This window comes from Schistocerca serialis, chromosome 9, assembly GCF_023864345.2.
Source record: "Schistocerca serialis cubense isolate TAMUIC-IGC-003099 chromosome 9, iqSchSeri2.2, whole genome shotgun sequence".
NCBI classification, from domain to species: Eukaryota; Metazoa; Arthropoda; class Insecta; order Orthoptera; family Acrididae; genus Schistocerca; species Schistocerca serialis.
In genome coordinates, this window is record NC_064646.1 from 481,995,664 (window position 1) to 482,011,813 (window position 16,150).

Here is a 16,150-nt window from a genome sequence, read left to right on the forward strand (position 1 = left end):
CTTCCTTGATAGTTGTTACCTCATTTAAATTCTGTCCACCTAACAAACTGAAATGAGACAATGGCAAATGCAGGAAAATATAAATATCAGCAATGAGAATACAAACATCATGTAATGTTTACATTTGTATTATTCTCACGCTGAATAATGATATAGTAAGAAATGAAGCATGGCAAGTGACTTCTAATATTCATTTCTCAATCTTCTACAACTGTAAATTCTGTGCAGACAAGTTATGTAGTTTTCAGTATTTGAAAGAGTAAATTGATCTACACAATATCCTTGTTTAAGCTTGATTGCTAAGCTTATGACTTGAATCCATTTTATCTAATTTGTATCTCAAGTTAGAATGAACCCAATTTGTTTTGATTTTGAAGTGTGGCCTACAAATTTATCCCACTTTGAATTTCAAGTCTCATTACCTTTTTTTTTTAAATGCGGTTCAGATTTGGGTACTTTTGCCCCTCAAATTTTGAGTCTCATTTTTCAGGTGCAACTTAAGAGTTGAGTAAATACAGTAGTTGTTACTGAACCAGCCCACCCTCCCCCAATGAACATCAGGTACTCCAATTCCTAAAAGAAAAGTACATGATCGCATATGCTAAGCTCTGAAAGTAAATAGTGTACCCTCCACACTGTGGAATATAGCTGTTAAACACCAGTGAAGTACAGATGTAGATACTGTTGCTGGTGCTTTAACACACTGTGGATTGAACCTGAGCACAACTCGGGCAGTGGCAGTTAGTCAAGCGGATAGCACCCAAGTCTTAGTCGCTCTGTTATAAAAAATTCTTGGCTGTTACTGCGCTTCCCACTTTGTTGGTAACCATGTAGACTGCACAAGGAGAGGTTTCAGCACTGTGCCACCGCATAGTGCTTGAATTCTGAACTATCTGTATTCCACAACAGTGCTTTGTACACTGCCTCTCTGTGATGAGCCCCTTATTTGATCGGTCTGCTATCTGTATCTTTCCTGGCCCACTGCTCATGTTCTACATAGTTTCGATGTGGAGCATTTCAATGATTGTGACACTTTCAAAGGTCTGGAAGAAAATGTTGACAATTCCAGTTGAGAAAGAGAAGTCGACCTGTTTGTTGTGGGCTTCATGAATGCACATCTGTGCTGTATGAGACAGAGAATATGGAGGAAGACAGAAATACACCCTCTTCCAGTTTCTTGTTCCGTTATAGAATTCTTTTCTGACATGAGATACATCAAGAGATTAATTCTTCTCCAGTTCTTGGGCCAAGCAGATTTAGTGGGTGACATGTTGCCAAGAAGAACTATCCACTGACAAAAAAATTGTGCCCATCATCTGTCTACAAAGCATGCTTCGATGTCAGTAAGAGCCAGCAGGGGAAAAAACCTGCCAAAAAAACTTGGTGATGTCCAAATAGTAATGTAGCCCTTTGTATGCGTGAGTGTTCCAAAACACACCACACCCAGGCAAATCACGTAAAAACAGAGTGTACATGATGCTTTTTAGGAATAAAGACATGGCTCAATAAAACATTTTGTCTATCCTGTGATCTTAATATTTCATAATAAATTTTAAGAACAGATAAACCATGTTTCATGATTTCAATTCAGTTACGGAGATATGATGTCCCAAAAGTGCATTAAAAACAGTAGGTCAGCTGAGACATCCAGGGTGGCTTAGGCCCGTTTCAAAAACTCCACATCACCTGAACTTCAGACTGCAAAACATTATGGCAGTGAATGGAACACAATTATTTATGACTTAACACTATAGAAACTACCAGATTTATCTGTCACACTAAAGAATATTCATTTTTGCTTAAGGGTCATTCCACGTCAAAGGGACCAACATTAAAATCTAATGAAATTTGGTGTGAAGGTTTTATATGGTCTTTGATAGTTATATACCACACTTTTGTCCAGTATCTTCAGTGGTTGAATTTTTAGGGGCTATTAAAGAGAGGCTACTCGTCTTTGCATCACATACGAAGGTGCAAATGTGCCAAGTTTGCTGGGCTTTTTTAAAAGTTCTAGCAGACATTTTATCATCTGCTTTAATATACGTAGACAACTTTTTATGCTGAATCACACCATAGCAAAAATTAGGGATTTAGCCACTCCTAAATATAGATAAAAGCCTCTAAAACAGCTAAAAAATTTGTTGTCCCATCCTGAGAGCCAAAGTTCGAACAACCACTGCTACTTTCCATTTGAAGCAATCATTCCAAAACTTCAGAGGGTTATTCCTACCTATGTGTCCATATACGGATCAAATGTAACAAACACTGGATGCCTATATGAAAAGGTATGCATCTGCAAAGTTGACCAAAATTTTCTACATGCTAATTTTACATGTGTTTTTTTTTCTTTTTTTTATCTCAACTGTGTCACAGCTGGAAAGAACATCTTTTAAGCTTTCAAAGCTGTCTCGTTTATTTCTGGATCTTGCATAGTGATAAGTAAGAATAGCTATAAGAAGCAAGGAAAATGGATTATTGATAAAAAACAAAAATCAATACAATTTGAAGCTGCAAATCAAAAATGTGTAATTGTAGTGTCCTTTAATAGTATAAGTTTTGCCTGTGGTTAAGGGAATATAACTATGCTAATAAGAAGTGTTTTTACATTATTTTACAGTACAGTATATAAATATAATAAAACTTCAAAAAATGCTCTTAATATTATAAAACATAGAAGAAAACAACGGAATGCTATGTAGCTTTGGAACGTTTTAACCTTATAATGCATGGTGGCGCATATATGCATTGTTACTCAGTTTCCATCGCCATTATAAAGCAGCAATAGTTTTTTAAGGCTGTATCCTCACTAGCAGTGATACATTGCTGAATCACCACTTTCAACTGTTGCTTTCAATATTGGCTGGTTTCACAGTGTCAGTCTTCTGTGTGGTGTAATCTTTAGTGTTGACATTGTACAATCTTAGTGTTGAGTACTGAGTGTTTGAATAATCAATGATCATTGTTGTGGCTGAAGGTAAGCACCAAAACAATATGTTTTGATACAATGATTTGTATATTTTATACACAAACAAGTCTGAATCTGCTATGCTTCAAACTAGGATATTCATGAGCTTTCAAAATTGCTTGTTATAGCTTAATAAACTGTTGTATATAATTAACCAAGAGTCCTTTGCATCCTGCTACTTTGGTGAATCAGATGGAGCTGATTGTCATAAGTCAACACCATTCTATTATGGAAAAAGTCAACTACAATCAGTTAAGGAAATGTCACCAGTGGACAAGGAGCTTCTACGAGGTAGGTCTGGGCTTGATTTTACTGAAGATGCCCAAATTTGTCCATACCATAATGCCTTGTTGATGACAAAATTTCAGTTCCTGCAGAAGACTTGCTACAGCCCTTTTGGTAAAGAAAAATATGTAATCAAGAAGGCTTTAATATCAGTAACCATTGCAATGTCTGATGCACTGAAGTTACTGACTAATGAAGTTTTTAAACCTGGTGGGAAAATTTGTATCAAATGTAGACATGAATTCGCCCAAAAAGAATCATCCCACCAGGATAAGCAATCACCATCCGTTGAAGACATGGATGTTGTTGATCTTTGTTTTACTGCAAATACGTCACTATCGTCACTTGGAGAGTCACCATTAAACCTTCAGCAAAATGGATTCAATGGGATACATAAAGCACAAAGTTCTGAAAGCCCAAGGCAGCATTACTAAGGTAACTGCCACATCTGCTGGTGCCAAGTAGATATTGCTCAAATACAAATGGAAGAGTGCCAAAAATGTAAAGATATGGACATCTTAATTGAAGAGCTTAAAGATTACGCTTAGGACAATAGTTGAGCTATTGAAAAAACGGCCAAACAATTTGCTGTTTCAACTAAATGGGGACAAAGGCTAGGAAACTAAAGATGGAAGACTGGATTTTGGCAACATGTGCAAATCGAAAAGAGAAAGAGCTCAATGTTGAAGTAATACAAAAGATCCTCACCTCACTTTTTTTGAAGATGATGAGTTTTCTCGTTTATGCCCTGGCAAAGACGATTGTGTTGCAGTAAGAATAAATGGGGAAAAGATTCACAAGCAGAAACACCTGCTACTTTGTAACCTGAAAGAAATGTTCATTGCTTATTGTAAGCAATATGGAAATCAACTGAGCTTATCAAAGTTCTGTGAGCTCAGGCCAAAATGGTGTACTACAGTTGGTGCTTCTGGATAACATTTAGTATGTGTATGTGCAATTCATCGAAATGTCAAATTAATGTGGCTTCAGCAACATCCATCCAAAATAACTACAAGAATTTGATGGAAAAAAAAAAAAAACTGTATGCAGTTTGGAATCAAGAGATTGTATGCTGCAACATTGTGAGGAATGTCCATGAAAAATGCAACTAGAGGATTTTCTTGAAGATGCTTTTAAGGACTATGACTCTGAAGAAAAAATGGAATTCAAGCAATACTGACAGACATACATTAGAGACATGTCAGAGAACTGTTGAAGATTTCATGGAGGCACTGATTTTGAAAATTACGATTTAAGAAGCCATCACTTTGTGTCAAAACACCAAAGTTTATACCTTAGCAGCTAAAAAGAAATCTTGCAGAAAATGAATTAATTATATTGATGGATTTTGCTAAGAATTATACAATTGTTGTTCAAAATGCGGTACAAGAATTTCATTAGCAGAATAGTCAGGTCATATTACATCCATTTGTTGTCTATTTTGGTGGCAAAGAATGTTCAAGTATTAGCATTTGTATGATCAGCATCTGTCTCCATAATTATACCATTGCTGTTCACGAGTTCCAAACAATGTTGATAGCATATTTAAAGGCAAAGATTGAAAACATTAAGGACATTTATTAATTTAGTGATGGTTCAGCTGCTCAGCATAAAAATTTCATCAACTTATGTCTGCACGAAAAGGATATTGACATTACTGGCGAATGGAATTTTTTTTGGAACAAGCCATGGTAAATTGTCTTGTGATGGCACTGGAGAAACAGCATAATGATTAGCAGCCCATGCTAGTCTGCAGAGCCCTTTAGATAGCCAAATATTGACTCCATATGATTTGTTCAAATTCTTTGATGATAATATTCCAGGCATTAAGCTTTTTTATGTACCAAAACAAGAGATCAAAAAAAATTCAGCCTGGTCAAGAAACAAGGTTTGCCATGGGACATATAATATCTGGAACACAAGAAAAATCATCAATTTCAGCCAATAAATTGTAATCAGCTCAGAGCAAGCACAGTTTCCAGTGATGCTACAGAATTCACAGTTCATGCCTTTGAAGCAGATGAAGAAATTCCAGCAATCTCAATTGCAAGTTTACAACCAGGACAATATGATGCATATATGTATGACAATTTTTGCTGGGTCGGAAATGTGTGAAGTTTCACATGAACAACAAGATGTCCTCATCAGCTTTATGCACCCACATGGTTCTGATAGTTCCTTCCAATAGCCAACTGCTAAATATGACTGCTGGATTCCTGAGCAACATATTTTCATAACTTTAGAAGCACCATCAACATCATCACAAGTAAGACAATACAGTTATCCACAATCTGCCCTCGACAAAATTGTAGAACTGTTTAACCAAAAGTGGAACTGACTCTTTAGTATTTTTGTTTTGCAAATTTGTTGTGTTGCGTATTATACTTGTTTTTATGGCAGGTTTGAAAGCTTAAAGCATTATCTTTCCAGCTGTGGAAAGAAAAAACAGTACTGTACAAGACACAGTTCAGATATTGCCCTCCTAAAATACCCTAAAAGTCACAGGTAGAAAATTCTGGCCAACTTTGCAGATGCATATCTTCTCATCTAGGCATCCAATGTTAACTACATTTGATCCAGATATAGACATCATACATAGGAATACCTATCTGAAGTTTTGGTGTGACTGGTTCATATGAAAAGTAGCAGTAGTCGGTCAAACCTTGGCTCTCAGCATAGTGCGACAAATTCTTTTTAGATATTTTGGATGCTTTTATCTATATTTAGGTGTGGCTACATCCCTAATTTTTGCCAGGGTGTAATTCAGTGTAAAAATGTGTCTATGTATATTAAAGCAAATGACCAAATGTTTTCTAAAACTTCTAAAAAAGCCTAGGAAACATGGTGCATTTGTACCCATTTATGTATTTTGAACATGGGTAGCCTCTCTTTAAAAGCTCCTAAGAATTCAACCAATGGAGATATTGGACTGAAATTTGGTATATAACCATCCAAGACCATATATAACCTTTGCACCAAATTTCATTACATTTGGAGATGGTCAAGTGGGGACTTCTGGTCCCCTTGATGTGGAATGACCCTTGAAACACAGTATTTACAATACACATTTTAAAAGATTATTCAAAAATGTAAAACAGATGTTGCATGCCTGCTAATCTATAATAGTGAATATAATGCACAAGCATGCTTCCACATTGTAAAATAATTAACGCAGAAATATGAGTTAGTATGTACAACTGCTTACCTCTTTGGAAGCTGGTCGCAATGTCCGTATGAATCTGATGGTTCCGATTTGATAGTCATAATCAGGTATGCCTCGCTGATACTGCACCCTCGCAACAACAGGTTCAGATATAGAGGAATCTTTCTTCTTCTTTCCATCTAACCTGATGGTAAATTTATGTGAAGTATTACTTTTATATATGTGCTAACGATAATCTCTGTGTTACGCAGAAGTGAATCCATAAAATATACAGTTTCTATTATAAGCAGGCCCCATACCTGTTCCCTTCACCACTGAAGGCAACAAATCCTCTGGGTTCAGGCATCAGCTCCGCAGGATCAACAGCCATCTTTTCGTCAGTTTTATTGTTTGTCTCTGGCTCTTTATACCCAACAGGAGGTGCAAATTCAACCTGCAAAACATTAGTTTTCTACTGTAGTGTCACTCAAAACACAGTTTAAAACTAAGTCATTGAGAAACAGCATTTATGACAAAATTAAAGCTGAAGGGCCATACTAACATTCATGTCACACTCTATTATGCTGACAGCTGAACCTGGTTTTGTCTCCAGAACACACAGTTCATAAATTCTTTGATTGTACTTTATCGCTATGACATCACCCGTCGTAAGACAAGCAAAACTTCGGAGTCCATTTTCGAGCACAGCTTTAGGGTTTGTAATGTCGAGAAAGTCCTCTGACAGTGGCTGGAACCTGGAAAATGTCGCAACAGGCAGAGAAACACTCTCAACCTGTAAGAAGTCTCCCTCTTCCAGTAACAGATTATGCATCATCTGAAAGGGAAAGTACAATAATCAGATTTTTAAATTCTGTATCACGGTGCACTGAATCACGATTAAAAATGTTAAATGAGCATGTGAGAGGACAGTAAGTACCTACTGTCAACATAAGTGATAGTACTTAATGAAAGAGGTATGTAAGTTCTTTTATCTTCCCAGCACTGTTTAACAATAACAGAGTTCATACTGGAAAAATTAAACAAGTAATTGTTCATGTTGTTCACTAAACCAAGTTGCATGTGTGTGTGTGTAGGTCTTAAAAATGTCTTGGTTCAAATGCCTATAGAAGTACTAACACAATTTTTGTGCCACTGGAGTTTTGCTTATATAAATGCCACATCATTTAATGCTATGTTAAGCTGAATGCTGTCTACACTCTTCAGACACGCAGAATGCCACTGGCAAACTCTTTCCATAATTGCTTTGCGTAATAAACCAATTACTGTCTAAGACTTGAGTCTATTATTACTTTTTTACCTATATCATGCTTTACTTCACGGACAGTCTCTATGTTGTAAAATACTGAATCTTTGTGATAAATTATTAAAGTATTACAATGTAACATAATATTGGTTTTGTAATACCAGGTAAGGTGAGAAGCATAAAGCGCTTTATGTAAGCAATTTCAATCTGTTTTGCAGCATTCTGAGAATTGTATCTGTTGATAATATTAAAAAGGACTTAATTATACACTGTTGGTTTCCACAACAGCTTCAGCCCCACACATAGTTCAGAATACTTTAATATTAAAAGAATAGATTGCTACCAAGTGTATAGTGGAGTTGTTGAGTCACAGACAGGCACAACGAAAAAGCTGACAAAGTAAGTATTTGGCCAAAAGACCACCTTCCAAAGTAGACACAACACACACACACATTCATGCAAACAGAACTCACACACATGTGACCATTGCCTCTGGCTGCCAAGGCCAGATTGCGAGCAACCATACATGATGGAAAAGTAAAATGACTGTGGGTGCATGGTGCATTGGTGGAATAGAGAGGGCTGTGTAGTGCTGGAATGGGAACAGTGTATAGGAGAGGTTGGATAGGACTGTGACTAACAAAGGTTGAGACACGGGGGGTTACAGGAACATAAGATATATTGCAGTGAGGGTACCCACCTGTGCAGAAAAGCTGGTGTTGGGAGGGAGGATTCAGATGGCACAGGCTGTGAAGCAGTCACTGAAGTTCAGAACACTGTGCTACGTCAGAACACTGTGTTGGGTAACATGCTCAACAACTGGTAGTCCAGCCCCAATTTGTCAGTGGCCATTCATGTGGGCAGACAGCTTGTTGGTTGTCATGCCCTCATAGAATCCAATATAGTTGTTGAAACTTAGCTTATAGATCACGGTATTCCACTGCCCACTAAATCTGCACAATATCCACACCCTCGTTACCCCAGCCGTGCTCCCAAACCCTTGTTTCATGGCTCATATCCCTGTAATAGACCTAGATGCAAAAGCTATCCCCCCATCACAACCTACTCCAGTGTACTCACAAGCATTACCTACCCCATCAAAGGCAGGGCTACATGTGAAAGCAGTCATGTGATCTACAAGCTAAGCTGCAACCACTGTGCTGCATTCTACAGGGACTTGAGAACCAACAAGCTATCTGTCCTCCTGTGCTGCATTCTACGAGGACATGAGAACCAACAAGCTGTCTGTTCTCATGAATGGCCAGCATCAAACTGTGACCAAGAAACAGCTGAACCATCCAGTTGCTGAGCAAGCTGATCAACACAAAATTCTGAACTTCAATGACTGCTTCACAGCCTTTGCCATCTGGACCCTTCCTACCAACACCCAGCTTTTGTGAACTGTGCACATGCAATATGTCCCATGTTCCCGCAACCCTCTTGGCATCAACCTTCATTGGTCACTCTCCTTCACCCACCTACCTTCTTCTCTGCCCCCACTCAGACACTTCACAGCCCTCTATTCCATAAATGCACAGATAGTCTTTTTACTTGCCTCCTCTTTTCTGCTCCACTCCCACCCCACCAAACATCCCCCCCCCTCCCCCAACAGCCCTCCATCTAAACTACTCGCTGCATCTAGCTGCCCTACCCTCTCCCCACCACATTCCTGTATGCTTCCACAACCAGCATTTCACTGTCCCCACCCCTAACCTGCTATCCCCCCCCCACCCACTCCCCCCTCCCTCTTCCTTACCCCCACCACCCAGATTGCTTCTTCTGTCTTGCGCCATTGCTCACAGTCTTGCCCCAGTGGCCAAAGGCAGTGGTCATGTGTGTACGAGTAGAGTGTGTGTGTGTGTGTGTGTGTGTGTGTGTGTGTGTGTAGTCTACTTCGAAGAAGACCTTCTGGCTGAATGCTTACTACTTCTTTATTTAGCAGCCTTACTGTTGTGCCTGTCTGTGACCCAATATCTCCATTATATGGTGAGTAGTAATCAACCCTTTTCATTATATTGTTATTATTCTGCCCTGGAGTATTCCACTGTTTGGTTCAGAATACTTTAAGGAATGTTGCAGCTAAACTCCAATGTATGGTTGTGAAATTAAGGTACGTGTAACTGCTGTCTGTTAGGAACATCCACTAATGATACTCCTTACAATTTCACCAGATGCAGACTAGTTGCACCACCCTTTCTTTCTAATAGATACTTTCCAACTGTTAAGTGGGTGTGCTCAACCTTTCTTGTACATAACATTGAAAAACAGTATTATTACTCTACAGACAAGTCATTACAGCAACCATATGGTGAATATCTCCTGATCATTTCTGCCTAAATTACTCCTTCCTTCTGTTTCTATTAAAATTTTCTAATATTTTATCTCTACAATATGCAGAAATGAAACATTTCTTCAAAATTTGTCACCCTGTAACAGAACTAAATAAGGTAAAAGATACTAACATTTTGATGACTATTATTCAGGAATCTCTTCCTTTAAGAGCAGATGCAATTTTGTGTTGTGCAGTGTCAAGGGACCTTCACACACACACTATAGTAGTTGTAAGGTGCAGAACAACACAATATAACTGCTGAATATTTATGCCCAGCATAAGCCAGTTAGAACTCTGCCCCTATAGCGATCATTTTGTTGCTCGATGATATGGAACTAGCATGTGTTGCGACTGTAGTCGCTATGTGCTGCAAAAAGAAAACAAGAGGAAGCATCACAGAGAGAAATAGTGACTTGGAACGCATTCTATACACGACCATGCTAACATCAGAACAGAATCTGCAGCAGAGCCAGATGACTTTGGGAACATTTCAAGGATGAAGTAGGAATCTTTCAACAACCTGATAAATCTCATTACACCTTATATGCACAGAAAAGTTACTGTTCATATGGTCATCAGATTTCACTATCTACAATACTGGCAATGATCTATCAACTTGGAAGGATTAACACACATTATTGTACAAGATTGGTAGGTAGTACTGTTTAGCGCATTTCTGCAATAGATAAATTCAAGTTCTGAAATGAATAAATAAGCAGTTACACTGCACTTAAACACTTTCGTCAAATGTTTCTACATCTAGTTACTGAATAAGTATTAAATATGTAGTCAAACTACTCCACTGGGATGCACTTTAACATAATGATTCCTTTCATCTGTCTTTCCTGGCATACTCATAGTCATATTTCAAGATATCCTACTCACCATGGGTTGTTTTTGGGGAAGAGACCAAACAGTGAGGGCATCGGTCTCATCAGGTTCGGGAAGGGCGGGGAAAGAAGTTGACCGTACCTTATAAAGGAACCATCCCAGCATTTGCCTGGAGTGATTTAGGGAAACCATGGAAAACCTAAATCAGGATGGCCGAACATGGGATTGAACCGTCATCCTCGCAAATGCGAGTCCAATGTGCTAACCACTGCACCACCTCGCTCGGTACTCATCATGGATGGAGGGCAACAGACAGATTGCATATACCTAGATTTCCAGAAAGAATTTGACACAATGTCCTACTGCACGCTGTTGATGGAGGTCCATGCATACGGTTTAGATTCGCAGATATGTGCGTGGCTTGAATGGTGAGTATTCACAGAGACCAAGGAACAGTCAGGAGTCCCCCACAAAAGTGTGACATGATCACTTTTATATTCTATATGTATACATAAATGGCAGATGGACAGTGTGAGCAGCAATTTACAGCTGTTTGCTGATATTGCCGTGGAGTAAGGGAAAATGTCAAGAATGAGTGATACAATATGACTTAGACAAAATTTCTAGTTGGTGTGATGAATGACACCTTGCTGAAAATGTACGAAAATTGAAGTTACTGTGGATGAGTAGATAAAACAATCCTGTAACATTCAAATACAGAATTAGTACAGCTTGACACAGTCACATCAATTAAATATCTATGTAGAACATTGCAAAGTGGAGGAATGAGCACGTCAGGGTGGCAATGGGGAAGGTGAACCCTCAATTTCATTTTATTGGAGAATTTTGGGAAATTGTATCTCATCCTTAAAGAAGACTGCCCATAGAACGGTAGTGTGACCCATTCTTTAGTACTATTCAAGTGTTTGGGATCCCAACAGGTTGGATGCCTATACTGCATCACCATATCACTTGTTTATACGTCCACAAACCACGAAGCCTCACAGGAACAGCAGTGTAATGCGCATTACCGTTCTTACATGGTATAACATACGGAGTGAGCATCAATATTTTTATAGCCTTGTTTTTTTCTCATATATTTTCATAGCTGTTCAATATGCGCCTCTTAGGATACACAGCATATGTCAATGTGAAATTCAGATTATTCCCACACTGCAGCAAGCATGTCTTGAGTTACAGCTTGTTAATGGAGCCACATAAACAGAGTCTTTTATAAGCCCCCACCAGAAATAATCACATACAATCAGGTGCGGTGACTTTGGAGGCCAGTAATGTATGACTGAATCATTTGGTCCAGTGCAACCGATCCATCGTTCAGTAATCCTTTGATTTAAAAATTCCATCACTTCCACATGCCAGTGCGGCAGTGCCCCATCCTGTTGGTAAATGAAGTCGTTCCAATCAGTGTCCAACTGTGGGAAAAGAAAGTTCTCAAGCATATCGGGATATGTTCTTCCTATCACAGCGTTCTCGGCAAAGAAAAATGGACTGTACACTTTTTCCCGTGAAACTGCACAAAACACATTAAATTTTGGAGAGTCCCTCTCATGTCGTACAACTTCATGGGGTTGTTCTGTACCCCATATTCTCACATTATCATGCTTCACCTTTCCATTTAAATGGAATGTTGCCTTGTCACTAAACACTAAGCATGGAAGAAAACTATCATCCTCCACCTTGCCAAGAACGAAATTACAGAACTCCATACGATGTTGTTTGTCACCTTCACAAAGAGCTTGCAGCAGCTGAATTTTGTATGGTTTCATGTGTAAACATCTATGCAACACATGCCAGATGAACACGGGGGCCTTTTAAGCTGTTGAGCTGCACGACAAACAGATTCCTGTGGACTCCTTGTGAAACTATGGCGGATTCATCGACATCTGTGGCAGACACTCAGGGATGGGCTGGTGATTTGCCTTCACATAAACAACCTGTTTCTCGGCATTGTTCATGCCATAATCTAATGCTCTGTGCTGTAGGAAGATCCACACCATAATTAGTACGAAAGTCACACTGAACAATTATTACTGACCCGCACTGTGCGAAACATAGAACACAAAACACTTTCTGTTGCCCCGACACAATTTTTACTAGCACTGAAGTGGCCACACACTGCTGCTACCTAGGGGAAATGATGCAGAATTCAAAAGTTAGGTCTTTCCAACTCTACATTGTCCACGCACATATCTCAAATAACATAATAGTTCTAAACACAAAGATGATGTAACTTACCAAACGAAAGCATTGGCATGTTGATAGACACACAAACAAACACAAACACACAAACACACACACACACACACACACACACACACACACACACACACACACATATCCACCCGCAGTGCGGACGTGTGTGTGTGTGTGTGTGTGTGTGTGTGTGTGTGTGTGCGCGCGCGCGAGTGTATACCTGTCCTTTTTTCCCCCCTAAGGTAAGTCTTTCCGCTCCTGGGATTGGAATGACTCCTTACCCTCTCCCTTAAAACCCACATCCTTTAGTCTTTCCCTCTCCTTCCCTCTTTCCTGATGAAGCAACTGTGGGTTTGCGAAAGCTTGAATTTTGTGTGTGTGCTTGTGTTTGTTTGTGTCTCTATTAACATACCAATGCTTTCGTTTGGTAAGTTACATCATCTTTGTTTTTAGAGATATTTTTCCCACGTGGAATGTTTCCCTCTATTATATTCATATAATTAATTTGAACCCAACATAATAGTTCTGATTTTTTAAAATCAGACGATATTTTTGATACACGCTGTATAATAGCTTACAAATAGTTTAAACATTCTAATAGGAGTGTCATCAAAGTATTCTTGTTTCTTACTGTGATGAGACAGAAAGAAAAGTGGTTTCAATATGTGGTCTACCGAGTGGTACAATTAAAATATTTGGATCAGTAAAAATTTTTTAAAAATAACAATACAATGAAAATGATAGTTACTAGTCACCATATAGCAGATATGCTGAGTTGCACACAGGCACAACAAAAAGACTGTCACACAGTAAGCTTTCAGCCAACAAGGCCTTTGTCAGTAATAGTCAAAACACACACACACACACACACACACACACACACACACACACACACACACATGGCAGTTGAAGCCTGACTGAGTGGCCAAAAGCCTGTTGTGCGACAATCTTTTTGTTGTGCCTATCTGCGACTCAGCACGTCCGCTGTAGGGTGAGTAGTAACTATCCTTCTTGTAATACTATTACATTCAGTCCTGGATTTCCCATTGTTTTAAAAAAATAAAACATTCTTGTTATTCCACAATACTTTCAGACTGTAATACCCATTACTGGTAACTTACATGGCCAACATCTGTGATGGACAATGCTAACCACCTCATCCTAAGTTATCATCATCATCATCATCATCATCATCATCATTTAGGGATGCTGACTCAGTTTTTCAGAAAGACAGATGGGGACACATGAAGAACACAATGGAGGGTCAGATATATCATCACATAGGAAACAGGTACGAGCTGCTGGTGGTGGCAGACACATTCTGTCGTTTTACCTGGCTGTTACCTGCTTGAGGAGTGACTGCCAAATTTACAGTTCAGCAGTTATCCAAGTTTCTTTCCTGGTTTGGGCCACCCAAGTCCCTTGTGAGTGATAACACACTCAACATATTGCTACTACACCACACTATCTCAAGGCCTCGTTCGCTGAACAGAAACCTAAAGTTGGCTCTTAGCATTTACCATGCTGAGAGTCCAACTTGGTGGGATGCCACTTTACCTTGGCTTAATCAGGCATTTAATTCCACTTGTCATGAAGTTACAGGTGTCACTTCCGCCTCCCTTATGTTCGCATATACCCTGAATTATACGTTGTCAAACCTGTGGAGTATTAATGATCTCCTGTCTGTCACAGTAAACCCGGCAAGCTTCTGGGAGAATTTCAAACAGGCAAGGCAAAATCCCAATGTTGGTCGCTTTTTGGCTATTTATGTGCACGCCGTCGTGCAGAGATGGCTGATTTTGGTCGGGCGGTTGGCGCTCCAGTGTGCAGTCTGGTTGTCAGCGGTTGCTCTTTGCACATGCTCTGCCTCTTTCCGTCACATGGGCTGTGGGACTGTGGACGGATATGTGTGTGTGGTCGGGAGTGTGTACCGCATCTAGTGAGAGGGGGATGGTCTCGTCTGTGCTGCAAAATGATATGAACCTGTGAAAGTGCCTTTGGAGTGTATCAACCTGCAACCAGATATGCTACAGAATCAAACTGAGTGAATTATTCAGGTTCTTAAAGTCCTGCTGTATATGTATGTTGAATTTCATGCTGTTTGCAGTTAATGGCTCTCCCAGTGTTTGGACACCCATGTTACCTGTTTTGTGTTGACCACTGGTGCACAACTTGTTTAACAGTAGTGTGCCTGTTTTGGACACACCTGAGATACTGGCAGGGAGTGTATATATAAATGGGGTGTTGGTTGTGCACTCCGAAAGAACCACAGGTTTCATTTTCTGGCAGTTCTTTCTGCCTTTTGCTATTAAGTGTAATCCACCTGTAGTGGCATTTTTTGTAAAATTAAGAGATTTATGACATTGTTTTCTTGTATGTAATTATTATTTAGGATTATAAGACAGAGTATGTGTTCTGGTTTCTACACATTCTGCAGTGTTCTTATGTGAATGTTTACGTATCATGGTTCCAGTGCAGTGTGAACTGCTGTCGTAGACAGTGATTGCAAGAGATTTAATTTGGCTGCCAAGAGTAGCTGTATTCCTGTTTGAAATTTTTTTAACGTTTTAAAGACTGTGTTGCTCTGGATACTTCCCAGTTGCTTTGTGTTTCAGTGGTACACTATGTGATCAAAAGTATCTGAAAATGACTTACAAGTTAGTGGTGCCCTCCTTCGGTAGTGCTGGAATTCAATATGGTGTTGGCCCACCCTTAGCCTTGATGACAGATTCCACTCTCGCAGGCATATGTTCCATCAGGTGCTGGAAGGTTTCTTGGGGGAATGGCTGCCCATTCTTCATGGAGTGCTTCACTGAGAAGAGGCATCGACGTCGGTCGGTGAGGCCTGGCACGAAGTCAGCGTTCCAAAACATCCCAAAGGTGTTCTATAGGATTCACGTCAGGGCTCTGTGCAGGCCAGTCCACTACAGGGATGTTATTGTCGTGTAGCCACTCCACCACAGGCTGTGCATTATGAACAGGTGCTCGATCATGTTGAAACATGCAATTGCCATCCCCGAATTGCTCTTCAACAGTGGGAAGCAAGTAGGTGCTTAATACATCAACACAGGCCTGTGCTGTGATAGTACAACACAAAACAACAAGGGGTGCAAGCCC

The 16,150-nt window shown here is 39.5% G+C and overlaps 1 protein-coding gene across 2 annotated transcripts in view; it reads right to left on the reverse strand.

Moving 5' to 3' along the window:
• The window catches only part of LOC126419235 (ubiquitin fusion degradation protein 1 homolog), a 57,046-nt gene that overhangs the window by 21,898 nt on the left and 18,998 nt on the right, over positions 1-16,150 (reverse strand). For both annotated transcript variants that reach the window (XM_050086381.1, XM_050086380.1), the window contains 3 exons: positions 6,955-7,227; positions 6,713-6,846; positions 6,456-6,597 (listed from right to left, as the gene is read on the reverse strand). In XM_050086381.1, the coding sequence (XP_049942338.1) occupies positions 6,456-6,597; positions 6,713-6,846; positions 6,955-7,227 (549 nt within the window). The remainder of the gene's footprint in view (positions 1-6,455; positions 6,598-6,712; positions 6,847-6,954; positions 7,228-16,150) is intronic.